Below are 18,506 nucleotides of genomic sequence, written 5' to 3'. Positions count from 1 at the left end.
GAGGAATTTATAAACATCTGTAAACTAGAACTTCTGAAGAAGTAAATTTGCATTTTGTTGTAAACTGAAATTAACAAATTATCCACCTCAGCCATAAGTCACTTCTCGGCTGTGCTGGTGGGGACACCAACTATCAATTAAGTTGAGTTTACCTTAAAGCCAGTTTAGTGACTAGTCTTCACTTCAACACAAAAGGATTTTGCTTTTTTTTTTTTTTTTTCTTCCTGTAATACACAGGAGTTTAGAGCTAAGCTGTAACAAATTGGAGCCTTAAGTAATTTATTAGGATTCAAAATCAAGAGTGGAGAGAATGTTATAAGGAAGTTTTAAGTGTCTGTAGCTTGTAAGGCTGTGCACCAGATGCCATGTGGAGCTCAGCCTTAAGGCTGGCATCAGTTTGGAACTGATGTGTAACCCCAAGATACCTGTGCATGCTATGCCAAAATGTCAAAAAAGGAGAAACAATGGTTTTCCTCTGAGGCATTACTAAAGTCTGTTTTTCCCAGCACCTCTGCACAGTCACCTTCCATTGCCCACTGGATCCTAGTATTAAAAAGCCCTAATATCTAGCTGTGAAGAGTCTGGAATTATAAATTTGAAAATAAGGAAAATATATGTCTAAAACCACTTGGTGATTATTGCATTTCAGCTGAAAGAGAATAGGATTTATTAGCCGTGGCTTCTACTGACATTGTCATTTGGCCTGGCTAATTAGGGAGAGCCTGTGTAGGCATCAGAGACGTAACCTTGCCATGAAACTGTTAACTTTGGTCTTCACTGATGAGAAGGAAGCCCAATAGTTGCCCAAGAGCCTGGGAAAAACACTAAAACCTCAGTATTGCTCAATCTGTAAAATGAAAAATTAATTTTGACAAATCACAGCAGACATGCTGTGTCTGCAATCAACACAGATCAGTGACAGTGCTTTCTTGCACAGCTTGACTTTGTGCACAACTTTTTTGTCTTGTGGCAAAGAAATATTCTAATCTTTCTCAGAATAATCCATTCTAAGTAGAGATAATTAGAGTTCTTGCAAGATTTGTGTTGTCTTGCTGTTTCTCTCACTGTGAATGTGGAATTGTAAGTGATACTATAAAGAAAATACATGAATTCACTATTACAAAGTAAATTACCATTTTTGAGATTTAGTATCATTAACGCCGTTATGTGGTGAATATATTTATATTATCGCCTTCTCATACAACTTAACTCATTTTTACCTGCATTTTCTGAGCTGAAACTTAAGTAACGAGACATTTAATAAAATCTGTCTTCTTGGAGGCATTAAGAGAGCCAATACTTAAGCAAACAACTGAAAAAGTTTCTAAAAATCCTTTTGTCAGTGAACTTATTTTCTTCATTCCACCACATACTTGCAAACTCAGCAAAACCTGAACGTCAAGTGACAAACAGCGCTTGGGAGGACCTTTATTTGGGATAAGGAATTAAAAGGAGAGAACCCTGCTTTTCTCTTAGAACCCAAACTGAGCTGATGAAATACATTTGTGAGCTAAGCACACCTATGATTATATCACAGAAAGGCAATGTATGTGTTCTACAGGGCATATTATGGTATCCCCTTTACTTTAAGAAGAGCACACTGGGTAAGACCACAGCTCCATCTAGACCAAAGGCCCACTTGGCCCATGACCTGTCTCTCCCATTACAAAATCTATGTTGGCAGTGTCCCAAACTGTTATAGCTGCCCAGGTGCCCTGTACTTCTACATTTCTGTTAAAGCATCAGCTACATTGCCTGGCATGGCCATCAGGTAGTTCAGACTGTGGGTCTCTGTGTCTCCACTGAGGCATTTGCCACTTGGGCAGCTCTGGGTGACAAGGCCAATGGGCAGTTAACTCACCACAGGTACTGGATCAGCTGTTTCACCCTTCCACTGCCTCAAAATTGAATGAGTACCATCTGTTTCCAGTGATTCTTTACTGTCTGTTTTGGAACCACTTCTTTTAACACTCCAATTTGAGATGGGCACATCCAAGTTTCCCCTGAGGATGGGTTTTAGCTTGGGAATGTCTTTCAACTCCTTGACACTGCACACAAGCAGAATGCTCATGTTTTTTATGCCATGGTCATAGTTCTGAGTATGAGTTTGATCTTTTAGTCCTGATAATTGATTAACTTCACAATGCCATTTTTGTCATTAAATGAAAACAAATGAAAATAATTAAAAATCTCAGTTATTGATGCCTTTTACAAGTTTCTTCTTAAATATTTGGGGGATGAGATTAATGATTTGGTATTTGTATCTTTAACTTAAAGGTATTTGCATTTCTTCATTTAGACATTTAGTTTCTGTGAAAAATGCCTTCTTCCTGTTAATAACCTCCCACCTTTTTCCTTTCTTAAGATTTTCTTCATAAAAAAGCATTTTTCTAAGAAGAATTGCATGTCGAATTATCAAAAAAGCTTTGCCCTTTCCAGTACTTACAAAACGAATTATGTGTAGCTAATTGTAAAACAAATAGGGAAATTTATGTTACCTACAAAACATTTTTCTGGATGAAGTGGACATAGGTGAGTGTCTCTCAGTGTTTGATTTAACAAGCAGAGAACATTGTATTTAATGTAGAGCTGTATGCCCAAGTCTGCATTGGTAATGCTGCAATATATTGTGTGTCACTTCAGAATGAACTAAGGATGCTCTGGGATGGTATATATAGTGTTGACAAAGAATGGATGTTGAAGGGACATTCACAAATCTGTTTTTGTGCAAGCGTGTAGTACATGTTAGGGCAGAACAGCACTCCTTACCACATGGCTTAGATGAGCATTTCAAGCTGCCACATGTTTTGGTGTGATTTGGAATGTATTGGCCCCTGTCTGTGTTCTGGTCCCTACAGAGAGAAGCACTCAGGTGGTTCCCTTAAATTATTTATCTAAAGGTTATGCAGCTGAAGTTATGTGAGATGATTCCCATACACAGGGGAAGCAGTCTAACTAGTGACAACTTCCTCACCATTGTCCTGTTTGACAAGTTAATAATGTAAAGAAAGGAAGTTTGGAAAGGGATTGTCCAGATCCCTTAATGATGGGATTATATTGATGAATGTAACACCTCCAAAACATCTCCTCCACCCACTGGCCTTAAAACAAGCTTGCAGAAATTATGTATTACTGAAAAATTTAAAAATTAAGGAACATGAACTAGGTTGCCTGTTCACAGATTTCTGCATAATTCAATACGTTACTGGAGTTCATATGTTGAAAACTGCGTGAAGTCTTCTCCAATTTTATGAATGCCATTTCTGTAGAAGCTTCCCTTACCTAGATAAGGGATGAAGTTATATTAAGGCACTGGCCTTGTTAGAAGCTCACTGGGGAATGTGTGGTTTCTGTATTCTTAGCTGCCTTGTTTCTAAAGTGTAGGAACAAGATTAGATATCACAGAAGTCCTGATTCTGCTAGGTTAAAAAAATTTGTTTTATCTACCTTATTTTTCCCATACCAAATGGAGGAAATGAAACACACTTGCTTTTGTAAAGTGGCTTGGTAGCTGCAGAGGAAGGTCTGTGCAGCAGCTGAGGACTTCCACCCTTTTCCTAATAGCCTTGTAGACACCTGGGAGTGAGTACTGGAATTGAACATGTGCCTCGAAGTGCATGGGCAATAAAAACCAAGGGATTCAAATCAGTTGAATGGTTGTTTTGGAGGGTGTATTTTATGAGATGCGAAGAGCTTGTACATTATGTTGTGAAGTATTTAATTTTTATTAAAAATGAATGAGAAGCTAGTAGCTAAAGTTTTATTTTTAATAAATACTCTGCCCTCTCCCATTCCCCTCCCCCCCCTCGGAATTAATCTGATGGAAGAAAATTAACGTGAAATAGAATAAAAGTATGAAAGTTCCCCGAAAGGAAGACCTTCTTGTTTTCTTAATTCTGTATTTATTTGCCTTCCATCCTTCATGGTATGTGATAATATGATGTTCCATACTGGAGAGTTAGGCACTAAACAACAGAACTGCATTTGCAATGGGTTTGACAGTGATTCACTGTAGATCTGTGCTTTTAAAGTAAGTTTTTTCTCACGCTCTCTGACTCTTCATTCCGCTGTTGGAGACTATCTGGGGTGCAGGTGAAGGATAAAAATGATTTTTGTATGGGCACCATTGAAAAACTTCGTCTTTGTGAGATTGGCTGTGCTAGGTGCCTGCTGTGTGCCACTGTGGTTACACAGCCTGGAACTTTGGCTGTGTGGCAATGTCTTTTGGTTGCTTAGTAAACATTTGTAGCATTTGAGTAGATCACTGCATTATCTGTTGAATTAATCTGTACCTGGCCACCCACACTTTTCACAGAGGGTGTCTGGAATTCTGCTGGGTGTGTTGGGCTGATGTCATGCTAATTAAATGCCTGCTTGATCTGCATTAGTATAAGTTGATTCTATAGTTGTTACTTTATTGGAAACAATATTGGTAAAATTTTTCCTATAGGCTTTCACCATCTCGTTGGTAAATAAGAAGTGATCTGAAGATCCATTTCTCCTCCTCTCTGACCTTTTTGCCATATGCATGCACATATCCTCTCTGCTTCTCTCTTCTTACTTCCTCACATGTAGCTCTTCCTATTGGTTTATATTTTAAAAGCGTGTACCATGTTAATCCCTAAAAATGAATATGAAGATTTGCAATTCTGGTTTTATGCTCTGTTGGCAAACAAGAACTGCAAAGGCATGTCAGTACTGTCATGTTAACTCTGGACCTCGTTACATGAATCCAGGCATCCCAGTGGTGCTGACTGGTGCCCTTTTGGGGGAGGAAGCGATTAGTGTTTGATCTAGGTGGCATGGGTGCAACTGGTCCTTTTAAATGCTGTCTGAACTTGACCCCCTGATGTACCCTATAAACACAGTTAAGGAAAGCAAATTCCAAAGAATTCTTGTCATTTCATGGTGAAGGAAATAGAGTTAATGTGCTGGTGGAAAAGATCACAGGAAGTGCAGAATTAAATTGTGATCTGAACAGTGATGTTTATCAGGTTTTTGGAGGAAGTAGGACAGACAAAGTGAGACAGGAGGGATCCTGCTCAGAAGGAAAACATCATGGTTTCTACTTGAAATAAAAAAAAATTGGATTGTAGGTCATAAATGGTTTTTTTCAGAATTTTATAAAAATTAGTGTATTTTACCAGAATTAAGATTCTTTCAGACACAATGGTCTTTGGCCAACTGAAGCTTTTCCGAAGTGGAAGCAGGAAGCTATTAATTGTAAAGTAGAGCATGTGTCTCAAAGCATCCCTGAAATGCTTGGCAGAGGTAATCAAGGTAATTAATCTCTGCTATGATATTAAGATATATCATTACTTTTGGTTTTCTGAAGCTGATGTTTACTGTTACTGGATAGACAGTAAGGAAAATGCCAAAGTACTTACTTGCAAGATAATCTGTTTAAAATTGTGGCATTGTAATTATCCCCCTATGCTATCTTTTTTTCCTAATATAGTTTACAATAGGAAACGATAGGATTTAGAAAATCCTAGAATTACAAGTCAGCACCTTGACTGCCATTATATGATATCCAGCTCTTCCTTTAGTTCTCCCAGTTCTTCAGCTGGAATGAGAGACATGATGATGTATATGTGGGAGGGAGGGTAAGGACTCATGGAAGTAATCTGCTATTGAATTCATAGGGGAAAGAAAATCCCATTCATTGTTGCTGGAGAGCTTTCCAGAAGAATAAATGTCAGTACTGTATGCCTAACAAGACACCCAGCATTCATGTTCTCTGTAATTTAGGAAAAGTTACAGACATGAAGGAGCCGATAGGTCAAAGTACATTTATTGTTCTGGGCATGCAATGGAAGACAAGAATAGTAATTAAAATTAGAGTGATTGTGCCAGAGTGATGTTTTCCTAGAAATTCCCTGTTATAATATGTCTGTTCTGCTCTTAATCCATAAGATTAACATTACTAGAATTTCTCAAATTAGTAAATTGAGTGGGAGGACCTAAATAATGGAGTGGTCAGGTTCAGTTCTAGAGGGCCTTTCATTTTGTATGCTTTGTTATGGGGAGTAGGTAGCAGAGGGAACTGGCATGACATCTGGCATGACACAGGATTTAAACCAAACCAGGAGGGTTCAAAGAGGAAGAGAGAAGGATGACAATACAAAAATGCATGTAAAATATTTCAAGATATCTACATGGTAGATATGAATTGGTTTAAACAGTTGAAGTGATCCTGCATGCCTTTCCACACCAGTTACTTTAGCTTGCACAGTATTCTTCCTGGTTGTGATCCTTAGTGAGATGCTGTTTCAAAATGCAAAGATGTAAATGAAGAAAAGAATGGGGTGGAAGGTAGGAAGAGGCATGACTATACTGTAAATTAGTATGAGAACTACTCCAGCCTTCATTATCTACATTGCTTCGTTATCTACATCTATTTTCACTTCTAAAAAGTTGCAGCTTAAATGTAAAAGAACAGTTTGAAGAGAAAATAGACGTGTGTATGAGAACAAATTGCTTCAATTAAAGGTTACAGTGGTTGGCATGAGCTGGCTGCTTTGTGTGGTTTTCCAGAGTGGACTCAGCTGAGCTGCTTGTTAAAGCAATCAGATTGGTGCAAGATTTTGGCACTGGGTGTAGATCAAGATTTACTTTCACAACTGTCTGAAGTTATCTTTAGTGGGATTTTTTTTCCCAAAGACATACAGCCTGCAAAATACCTTGTAGCAGTTTAGCATGCTTGCTCAGTGGTGTCTTTAACACATTTCAAGATATTTTCTCACTACTTTGCTTTTCCCTGGGATCTTGAATTGTATTATGGGTATTTTGTTCTTAAAAGAGTTAAAAATTAGCATTTTTTTCTGCATAAATGTATTGTTTATCCTTCTATTCATCTGATTTTCATAGAATGTTCATCAGAGATACCAGTTTAGTCCAACTAGTAGAAAATTCTTTTTAATATGGAAATGTCAGATTTTAAATTCTGATGTCTGTTTCAAAAGGTGATCAATCAGCCATTAAGCTGACGGTCAGCCACTGATCTTTGGGCATAATATGAAGCAAGATATCCTAATTAGGAGTGGTGCTGGGCTGCTTCCTACGTATCTGTAGCAGAGAAATCCTTATGGAGCTAGAATCCTTTCTTTCTGTTTCATTAATTTACTCCATATTTTAAGTAAGGCAATTTCTTTTGTCAGTACCAACCAGTGTGATTGTGTATTTTTTTCTTTCAGTTCAAAACCTCAATTTAATGATATATTAATCAGATGCAAGTAAACCTAGTTGGTGAAATCACTTTAGCTGCTAGAAGTTATTTAATCTTCAATCAAGCATGTGTTGTCTGATAATGTAAAAATAATTTATCAGGCTGAAACATAAAAAGTAATTTCTCTTAAAACTGAAGCAAAACCACAAAAAGTACAGATGTTCATGTTTGTGTTCTTAAAACTGACATGGATTTCACGCTCTAGATAGCATTTGCACTTTTTTCTTGTGTGAGTAGAGCTCTTACTTGAAAACTTCCAGTCTGTTTCTCAACTTTTCAACTAAGGTACCTTATATATATTTTTTTTTCCTATTCAAATAGGAATTTTGTGCTTTTGAGAGGATGTTTTTCCATATCCAGTAAATAAAATAAATAGTCCACGGATGTCTTTCAGCTGATCCAGGACTTCCTTCAGGGATTTGTTCTCAGCTCTACATTTATCTGGGAAGTTTTACACTACAACAAAAGTACTTTCCAACTAGAATAAGAATTAAAATGGGTCAATCTGTAATTTTCTACTTGCTGCCCATTCACTTGCTTTCTAAAAGAAATGCCTCAGTTTCTGTGTCCCTGGTTATCAAGTACCAAATCATCACTGAGCACATTTGTAAGGTGGACAGAATATCAGAATGATTGGTGACACCATTCTGTGAGGGGGATCAGTGGTTGGAATCCAGGCAGTCTTTCTTAAAAGTCTGGTGGTGGTGTCATTACTTTAGGGAAATGGGATGAAGAACAGTTGCTAGTTCTTCTCATCTTCCCTGTGAGGATAGTCGTTTTTACGACAGATGAACAGAATTTCTTCAAGAAGTACTAGGATAGTGTAGGACATGGCACTGAGCATTTCCTGAAAGCTGATCTCAGTAATTCTCCTCAGTGAAGGTCTGGAGCAGTGACACTTGAAATAATCTGTTTTCCTGCTTACTTTCCTTCAAGTAAGCAATTTTCCTTCTGTCTTGCTTGCAGAAGGCAGAGATAACTGATAATGAAGTTGTTCTAACTAGCACAGCTCTATTAGTGAACGAGAAACAAGTGGAATGGATGCTTGCTCAGGCATGATAACTCGGGGAAGGGCAAGCATAGAACACTGGACAATTTTGAGGGTAAAACACGTGCTGTTCTTTGTCTCTACCAGGGACAATCTCGTGCTTGTGTGGCTACTTTTTGTGGTTTAGGTAATGGGGCTTGTCCGTGGCGCTGTCTTCCATGGCAGTTGCCTGCAGGATATAATAATTCTCTTGAGTCAGAGACCATCCAAGCACAGTACTGTTCAAACAGGCTGTGTTTGATTGTTCCTGTCTCACCACTGTGGCTGGGATGTTTGATGACGAGAGCACCAGGCTCTATCTCACTCTCTAGGATGCTTTAGGATGCTCAGAGACACAGACTTGCTTCATGCTTTCCTCTTTCTGATATACCTGATGTAGATTTAAGGGCATTTGGTAAGGGCAAAATTTCACCTACTAGGAATTGCAGCTGGTTAAGTCCCCTTCAAAAACAGTAACAGAGTTCTAATTTTTTAAAGATGTATGTGATAGGATGAAGGATTTTTCCTAGCTACAGATTTGCTGATCTTTCTGAAATTAAATTAGTATTCAGTGATTAATGATAATGTGAGATGGGCCAGTCTGAAGTCTGAGAACATTCTTCCACATTCTTTTTAGTTATTCAAGTCTTTGGCAAATCCTGCCCTTCGTGGCATGGCGTGACTGACACTCCAGTGTATTTCTATAGCCAGCACTATCCAGTCCTGTGCCTTTCACAAATGCTAACAGTCTGAAGCTTTCTGCTTGATTAAGTCTTTCAGCTGACTCTGTGACATACATTTGGAATAACTTGAATGAGTTATCAAAATGCTGTTAAGCAATATCTGTATGAGCTTTGCATATCAACATCTCCATTGACTTCCTCAGTTCGCTGCACTCTGCTTACAAGTGAGTAAGCACTGTTTGAAAAGAAGCCACACCCTTTATGAATTCTTCTAGAGAAAATGTTACAAAACATTCTGTAGCAGAATTTCTGCTTTTTCAGAGAGAATCCTTAGAGAGCTTTTAGACTTTTATAAATAAATGGTCCATGGCAGTTACTTAATTCTAAAATAGGAAACAGCAAATCTGTGGAGAAGATGATCACCCAAACTGGAAAATAATTGACAGTAGTAATCTATGGGATTTTAGGAGTTTTAAGAAATTTAAACTGGTATTTGCTGGAATGTTTGGATACTGTGCTGTAGTTTAGTAAAGAGAGTAGAGAACAGGACTTTTCAAGCTGGTTACTCATATCAGTATGTAACTGCACGGATCAGCTGTTGATGATTTCTGCTTTGATCTTATACATGATGGTGGTCATCTTTTTAAAAACAGAATTATGTCAGTCAGAGTAATGGAGCACTGAGTAGTCTGAAATCTGCAAGTGGCTTTGTTGGCAGCTGATTCAGTCCTAGTGGGCTGAGTGCTTTAGATAGGTGGGCAGTGATGGGGTTTGCTTGGAGCTAGGATATCTCTGGGGGAAAAGGCAGATGTAATATTTGCACATTCTTTCAGTAACTGAAAATGTAACCCTCTTTTTTAATGAACAGGGAAAGTCTGTCTTGTTGGTTTCCTTGCCAAGTTGAAAGCTCTCAGTGCCACTGGTAGTAGTGTTGCAGTTGTCAGCTTTTTCTTTAAAATGTTTGTACTAAGTTGGTTTCTAAAACAGAGTAGATGTTAATACAAACATCCCGTTTGTAGGTGTCTGGGTTTGTTTACTGATGAACTTGTGATTGATTGATCAGATCAAATCTAGCAAGTCCTGACAAATCCTGCAGAGAAATGATGGAAGAGTCAATAAAACGATTAGTTCCTTAAGTTTGGGTTGAGTCCTTGTCAGTTTGTGCTGCTGCATTTTTTTTCACAGCTGTATTCAGCAGGGATTAGTATTCATCAGTACCTGTCACTGTATTCCCTGCTCCTGTCAACTTTCTCTCTACACATCTCTTGTGTGCTGAGTGTTTAGAGCCTCTTTTCAGGGTTCAGTTAATCTCCAGGGTCGTGGCATCTCCGGATGCTTTGATCAGCACTTACATGTGTAGTAATTTATTTCAGCATTGATAAATCTTTTGCTCACCAGTCAAGGGCAGGGTAAAAAGACAAAAAAACCCAGTCCCCAAACTTGTAAAAACATGCTTCCAAAGCTGTTCAGCAATGAGTTGTTCAAATCAAGTAATGTTCGTCTCCCTCCCCAGCTCCTGAAAAACCAGGCCTGCAAACAAAACCCAACCAGACACCCCCCACACCCCCTCTTCCCCTGCCAAGGTAACCAGAGTAGATGTATTTCTCAAAATGGCATTGCAAGACATGAGGCAAAACAAAGATAAAATGTAATGGTCCTGGGGTGATTACTAAAATGATAGGTGTGGGGCTTTCAGGGCCTTGGCTGCTCTATGTTGTGTGTCAGGGCTTGAAAGGTTTTCTCATTAGCTTTTGTATGTTTTCTAACAGCAATGAAACAATCCAAGCAGTAGATATCTGAAAGAAGATTTCTATTCATGAATAGTTGAAGTCACTATTCATTAGTAACATGATTTAATACTGATCAAATTGCTTTATATCTAGAATGTGCTTTGTATGGTGTTACAGTGATTCATTCTTAATTTCATGTTTGCTGGCTGGTATAATACATGTTCTCTGTAAAATCCCTGTAGTGTTGTCAGTTGAGGTTTGGGTAAAAAAGACCTAATTGATGCCTTGTCTATTCTTACATCCTCCGTACTGATATTTTTTGTTGCTTGTGGTGCCTGTTCTGTGTTGTTCTCTACCCTTCAAAGAATTAATGCATAGGAAGAGCTGATTTATTCTGTGCCAGGAAGCATAAGCTCTTTGAAGAATCTATTCAGTTGCACAGTTATTCAAAATGACCACTATTTGAAAGCTCACCTTTTTCTGATCAAATAAATTCTGTATAATATGGCAAAATATTTCATTAATAGGAGTTGCTTTTCTGATTCTCGTTACTTCCTTTGGGCTGTAGAGCAGCAGTGCCACTTTGGTTTCAAAAGCTTCTTGCACAGACTTTGTTGCAGAGAAACTCAAGTAATATGTAAACATTGAGGGCTGTGCTGTTGTAGTTGCTGGAGTTCATCTGAGCCACACAGCCAAAGTAGTTCCAAGGTGTTACTTCATAAGTAGCTCCTTTTGTCACCTGACTACAAAAGTTAATATGTCAAACCTTGTCCATTTTTTGCTATAAATCTAAAAGTATTGGGAAAGATGGAGAGCTGAAAACACATACACACACACACACACACACTTGGTGTTGAAACTCACCTGAATCTTCCTTATGAGGCCATTTTGCAGGGCTTGCAGCCCCACGTTGGTGTCTGACCCAGAGGATGACAGAAGGCTTCAGCAGAACAGATGCTCTGTTTCTGATACCCTCTTTTTTTGGTGGCCATTACTTCAGGAAAAAAGTGAAATTAAATGAAAGGAAATAAAATAAATTCAGTAAATTTCATACTTTTAAAATAGTAAGGATTCAATTAACGGGTTTTCTTATATTTTTTGAATTTGTGGAAGGGTGGGTAGCTCAGTGTCTTGCCACAGTCCTCACCTTTGTGATTTGAGTGGTAATTGAAGGATTTGTAATATCCCATTGGTTTGATCACAACTCCTGCTCATAGCATTTTATAATGAGTATATAGCTTATAAATAACATTTTGAAGGTATAAGCTTGTACAGAGATAATTACACAGCTGAAATGCTTTGGCACAAGGCCAAAGGTTAAGCACTTTCCACCATCCCTCCTATATTGAATAACTTCACTTTATGAAGTGTATCATCAGAAATTGTTTTCATTACTCACAGAGGGCAAATTAAGGTTAATAAAAATCCATTCTAGATTACCCATATATGTGAATATTTGTATTTTTAGAACTTTTCTTTGTCAATTACATTCGTCACTGACCGTGTATATGTGAATACAAGTATGTAGGTCAAAGCTTCGGCTCATTTTTCTACAAGTTTGAATTGTTTTACCTCTCTTGGACGGGTTTCCTCTAAACTGGGTTGTGAGACCCTGCAGGATTTTTCAAACTGAGCAAAACTAAGTGCACTTCTTCCACTAAGCTGTGGTTTCTCATGTACCCTGAATCCCACCAGCCTGGGTTTCACTTGACCCACGTAGCAGCCATTTGACCTATCTGCTTCAGTCCTCAAACCCAGTATTTGTATATCCTTGTCTTTAAGTTTTATGTTAAAAGCATATTCTTCATACAAGGCAACCCAGTATTCTGTGAACTCTTCAGCAAGCTGAGAAACCCTTTAGTAGAGGTGAATGCAGGGGGGGAATGGTTTTCCATTTCTTGTGATAAATTAGTTACATCTCTAATCTGAAATAGCACACACATACTGGAGTCACCTCTTCTCATACTCTGCTTTTACAACATTATAGTCTCTCTACAAGTGTCCTCTTTCCTCTTCGCTCTGCTGCTGCCTGTCCTTTCCCTCTTTCCACTTCCCAAGAAGGAGATTGTCTTCTCACTTGATAACACAGCTGTTTGGGCCTCTTAGCATAAGAAAGAGCAATATAAGAAATGGCAGAATTTACAGGAATATTTGCTCAGGATAATCTTTCAGCCTCTAACACTGTGAGGTTCAGGGACTTTGTTTTTCCAGAGATGGTGTCTTTATCACTTGGTGGATTTTTTTGGTCTGTGAATTTGAATTTTTAAAAATCTGTGGACTCCTAGCACAAAGAATAGCTTTGGGCAGAGTTATCCTACTGGTAACATTTGGGTATTATATTTAAAAGGAAGGGGTTTTTTTCTACCCCAAAAATTAAAATAAGAAATTAGTAAGTTGCTTTTGTTAACCTTAACATTAATTGAAAAAGTTTGTCACCAATTGGTTAACAGTGTCAGTCTATTACACTGCCAGTACTGAAGAACAAAGCATTAGAAAAACCAAAGAGAAATAATAATTGGGAATTGGAGGTAAAATACATAAAGTTCCACTTACACATCTGTGCAGCTTGCAAGGCAAGCTTGTTTTAGGGATTTTTTATTTGTTGAATGAAACAGTGTCTATACAACTTTTCTCTACAGGTTATTGACATGCCAGAACACAATCCTGGAGATATGGGAGGAACAATGAGACTGGGGAAGAGGAGGACAGTTTTCAAAACTGAAAATTCTGTTTTAAGTAAGTTATTTTTCTGCTCTTATGACTTGCCTTTTGGATAGGAACTTTATAACCTGGAAAATCAAAAATGCTATAACCTAAAGCAAACAGTTGGGTGACAGCTTCCCTGAGCTCATTCATTCTGATCCTGTTATTTACATTTATTGAGAATTGGAATGTAAAAAAGAAATGAGAGACATCCGTAACTCCCAGTGAAACTGTCAGTTAAGGTCTAATGCTTTTTTAAAAACAATGAGTAAAATGTTGAGAAAACTGAAATTCATTTCATGGCAGTTTAATTCATTATATTCTTGGGAAGGTCAGAGCACTTTCTTCCTATTTTCTAGCCTGGCCTTGGAAGCAGTCTTGTTTCGGGAAAGCAAAGTATCTGTTGCAGGAAAGGCACATGATTTGCTGTAACAGGATGCTTCAGATAACAAAATAAAAAAACCCCAGAATATAGAACAAATTGTTTAATTTGATCTATGTGTATTTTAAAATTGAAGTAATACTTGTCTCCTATTAATCAGCCCTTTATACAGTAGTAATACAGGTGATGCTGCAATTGTGTCAAATGTAGTTTCTTGTCTATTGATTAAATATGTGCATATTTCTTTTATTGCCCTGCCCCTGATACTGAGCTGAGCTGTTCTCTATTTAGCTATGTTGAACTTAAGGAATATATCCTTCTGAGTGTGTAAAAATGACATCTACTTCAGCAGGAGACCAAAGTGTAATAAATATGCACATTTAATGAAAAATCTGTGTTCCTAGAGATGGCCATAGTAGTGATCTAACGAACCTGGGTGATGCTTTGCCTACATGTGATACAGATGTGCATATCACAATGTCCAAGTTGTTCTGTGGCCTAAGCACTTCTTGGAAAAGTTAATAAAAATTAACATGTGTTGTAACTCTTGACCAATGTTATGAGCTGTTTAGGTCTGTTTAGATCTTTCTTTAGAGAGAGTCAAAAAGTTCTGGTAGTTTAATCAGGAAATCTGATTTCTTTTTGTTATGCTCTACAACTTGAATGGAAATAATACTTTTGAAAAAAAGTATTATCCCATAAGTAATTTGTCTTAAAATTAAGACATACACCATTTTTTTTTTAAATGGCAGTACTATTATTCTGCAATTTTTGAAGATGTTCCTGGCAGTCTAGTTCTTGTACCAACCCCCTAGCAAGGTAGTAATCCTAATGATCTTAGGATAAATTGAGAGCAAAGTTTGAGCCATGATGATAAGTGAGAGATATGATTAAGATCTGGTTTACTGCCTACCTCTGACATGCTCCTTATTGCTGTGAAATTTGGAGTGTTCAAGATTACGCACAGAGGACTGCAAGAGTCATTTGGGTAATGAGATCAGGAAAACAGAGAAAAGCAATATTCTCTGTTTGTTCTTTGGAGGTATTATGCCAGGTGCCATGCATAATCTATTAAAATGGAACACATGCTCAGACTTCCTTCCCTGAATCTTTTGTGTGCAACTGTTGTAAAACCCTAAAGGGATTTTACATTGCTGGTTCACTCAGACATTTTTTTATTTCTTTGAGCTTTATAATTTAAATTAGTTAAAGCCTATTTAGATTCTAGTCTGCCTAAGATATTTCGAGTCAAGGAATGTTGAATATGGATCCTGAATAAACTCAGGTAACAGTAAATGAAAAGAAACTGGTCATCACTCAGGAAAAACTGAAAAGTGCAGTGAGATGAATAATGTCTTGTTATGTTTAACATGTGCTAAATGTGACTTTTTTGAGGTTTAAATTACAAGAAATAATTGTAGTAACTATTAAAGCAACACATTGGCATTAATTTCTCTTTTGTTGTATATTCAGAGAAACTTTATGGTGATGAAATGTTTGTAGAGGAGCGACACAGGCATCGATATGAGGTAAGCACTGCTAATGTACTTTGTGCTCAAAAGTAAAGCTTGACGTACTGTGTTTCCCTTGGTAGGCAGAAAAAAAGCTAGTGGGAGATTTCTTACATAAACATAAACCAAAATTTAGTAGTGGTTAGATAGTATAATTTAGATTGAAAGAAACCTCTCTCAATAAGTCTTTTGGTCCAACTCCTTGTTTGGAGCTGAGCCATCTGTAAAATTAGATCACTCAGGATTTTGTTCCATCTAATTTTGAATCTCTTTGAAGAGAGAATCCACAGCATCTTTTGACAATTCGTTCCGACGCTTAACCACTTCATTGTGAACCTTTTCCCTTGTATCTAATAGGAGACTTCCTTGAGTGTTTCTCTTTTGGTCTCAGTCACATGCTATGCATTTCTGAGCAGAGTTTCTTTATACTATAGATAGCTGAAGTCAGCCATGAGATCCACTCGTTGCTTTCCCTTTCCCAGGCTGAACAAATCCAGCTCATCCAGTCTCCTCTTATGTTGCATGTGGTCCAGCCCCTAACCATTGTGGTTGGGCCTCCTATGGACTCATGTCAATCTCTTTCTTGTGCTGAGGGGCCTGGCACCACCCAAGCTATTGCTGAGGTGTTCTTGCAGTTGTTCAGTAGAGGGGAATAATGTTGTATGCAGTTTTTGTGGGAGAGAAGATGCAGTATCTAGAAAAATGGTCTTGGAAAGCAGTGTTAGAGATTACCTGGCTTGGCCTCCTGGGAAATATTTGAAAAGTAAAGGCTTGTAATGCTTAAATGTGCTGGCCAGTTTGGCTTATTTAAAAGCACAGATTATGTTTGGGTAGTGCACATTCTTTTGTGGTCTAAATGTGGGGAGACTTCAGGCATCTGCAGCTCAGAGGCTGGTTCAGATCACTTGCTTCCTGCCATCCAACTCCTTTGTATGGGACCACTCCTCTGTGTGCAAGTATCTGAGAAAAGGTGCCTGAATACTTTCAAAATATTGTCATTCAAGGAGACAGGCAAGAGGTGGACTTCTGGAGTTATCTCTGAGGTAGTTCAAAAGGGGTCTGACTCCATCAGTGTCTCCAAAGGGGTGTGAACTATCAGATAGGTGCATGCTATAACTGATTCAGACAGTATTAACCTTCCTTAAAAGGGAGGAAAATGTGATGGTGGTAAACCTGCGCAAAGTTTGGCTGTTAACTGAGTGGGTAGAACATCATCAAGGAAATGAGACAGCTCACTGCAGAGCTCCTCAGTTTGAAGGAAGAGCTGAATCACAGCTTTTGTCATAACCACTGAAATGCAGTGTTTGAAGGGGAGGTCAGTCTACACCTACATCTAGTGGGCCATTTAAAAAAGGGGGAATGCAGGCTGCTTGGATTCAGGTGGGCAGCAAGCAGAAGGGACCCTGGCTTTAATTTTTGAATGTTGCATAGTAACTTTTACTGATTAATATCTTTATTTAATAAACATGCCCACTTTTACAAATTTATGCCAGAGTTGTTAAAACAGGAAAGGAAAATTTCCCAACCCTTACGCAATTCTTTTCATTCTTGTATGCATGTAAAAAAACATTACAATTAACTGCTACTGTTTGTTAAATCCAAAAATAAACAGAACGACAATTATTATTGCTTTCAATGTTTCAGGTGAACCCTGAGTTGACTCACTGCTTTGAAGAGAAAGGTTTGAAATTTGTTGGCCATGATACAGAAGGGAACAGGATGGAAATTATTGAACTGGAGAGTGAGTGTCTTGTTTGTAATACTTATTCATCTGTTAAAACTGTATAAACTATAGGTTGTTAAACAACATGTAGGGACAATATTTAGCTGTCATAACAGAGTATATTACCTAGAGAGTCTGTGAAATCTTCATCCTTGCAGTAGAGACCTTCAAAACTTGACTAGACAAAGCTGTCAGCAACCTGATTTAACTTTGAATTTGTCCCTGCTTTGAGCTGGAGGTAGGGAATAGAGACCTCCCAACATGCCATCCAATCATTTTGTCTCTTTCAGTTACCCTCTGGTTAGAATCATATAAATGAAAGTATGAAAGTCAGATAGAAAGCAAGCTCCTTTCTTTCACAGAAGTGAAAGAAGAAGAAGATTCAGAGAGATGAGTATTTGATACGTTGGAAATACTACTTTACCAAGTAAGACTTGATGTCTTCTCTAAAAGGTTCTGAAATAAAAAAAGAGTTACACTGCATATGTTCGTTGAATGGTACACAGAGTAGCTTTTCAAAACTATCTTTTTGATTTTGATTGGATGTTTGATTAACTCCTTAGTGTTAAGTCACTGTTGGCTAGATAATTATCAGGCACCTGAAGATGCAGACTACAAGTTTTTTTTATTCCCCTTTCTTATGTGACCCCTAATTGCCATTGGTCAAGATAAATTCCATGCACAGAAACATAAAATCATAATCAGAATACATTATTAGCCTATGGAGTGCTACTTGTGGCATGATGCACCTGAGAATTCATTTAGTACATTCCATGGTATGTTGAAGAACAGTGCTGTGATTTTGAACCAGGGTTGGAATATGGACACTGACATATAATGTCAAGCAACTGTGCCACAGAGAGTAATCTGAGAGCAAAGGATAGATGTGAATTTGTTGGGGTCCCTCCCCCGCCGTGTAGCCCTGGGAGAGGGGCCCTGAGGGCACAGACACGGGGCTACCCTGCCCCTGCTCAGCCTCGTTCCCATTGGTTGGTTTGTGTTCCCTGCGCGGGCAGAAGGACCCTTGGTCCCGTGACTGGAACAGTTCCTGGGCAGAGCCCCGGCCATGCGGCTGGAGAAATAAACATCTCTCTGAAACAGCTAGCAAGAATCTGTCTGTCCGTATATATTTCCTTTCCACGGGACTCCTGGTTTGATATATGCGTGTTGCAGGATCCCCACTGCAACAAATGGTGGAGATTTGTGAGCAGAACGATCCCCGATCCCTAAGCGACTGATTTGTGTGAGTAAACCCTGGAAACTTTCGATTCCTCTTCTTGGTTTTGCTTTGCTATTCCATATCTAAACTATGGAGGAACCGTGGGAAGACTCTTGGCTCTCAGAGCCGCATATGGACATTTATCTTAAACTTAAAATGATTCTTGAACAACGATTTGTAAATTTTAGCTTGATTCAAGCTCAAAAAGAACTGAAACACTTCCTGGCATGGTTGTTTAAGAACTTTTTCTATGTTTCTTGGGATTTAATTATTACCAAGGGCTTTTGGAAAACCGTTTGG

The 18,506-nt window shown here is 38.2% G+C and overlaps 1 protein-coding gene across 2 annotated transcripts in view; it reads left to right on the top strand.

Moving 5' to 3' along the window:
• CTPS2 (CTP synthase 2) overlaps positions 1-18,506 on the top strand; it is a 63,958-nt gene that overhangs the window by 30,979 nt on the left and 14,473 nt on the right. For both annotated transcript variants that reach the window (XM_048286911.1, XM_048286917.1), the window contains exons 14-16: positions 13,308-13,404; positions 15,227-15,282; positions 16,909-17,005. In XM_048286911.1, coding sequence (XP_048142868.1) covers positions 13,308-13,404; positions 15,227-15,282; positions 16,909-17,005 — 250 coding nt within the window. The remainder of the gene's footprint in view (positions 1-13,307; positions 13,405-15,226; positions 15,283-16,908; positions 17,006-18,506) is intronic.

This window comes from Corvus hawaiiensis, chromosome 2, assembly GCF_020740725.1.
Source record: "Corvus hawaiiensis isolate bCorHaw1 chromosome 2, bCorHaw1.pri.cur, whole genome shotgun sequence".
NCBI classification, from domain to species: domain Eukaryota; kingdom Metazoa; phylum Chordata; class Aves; order Passeriformes; family Corvidae; genus Corvus; species Corvus hawaiiensis.
Note: the sequence above shows the minus strand (reverse complement) of the source record. Positions and strands in the feature narration are given on the sequence as shown.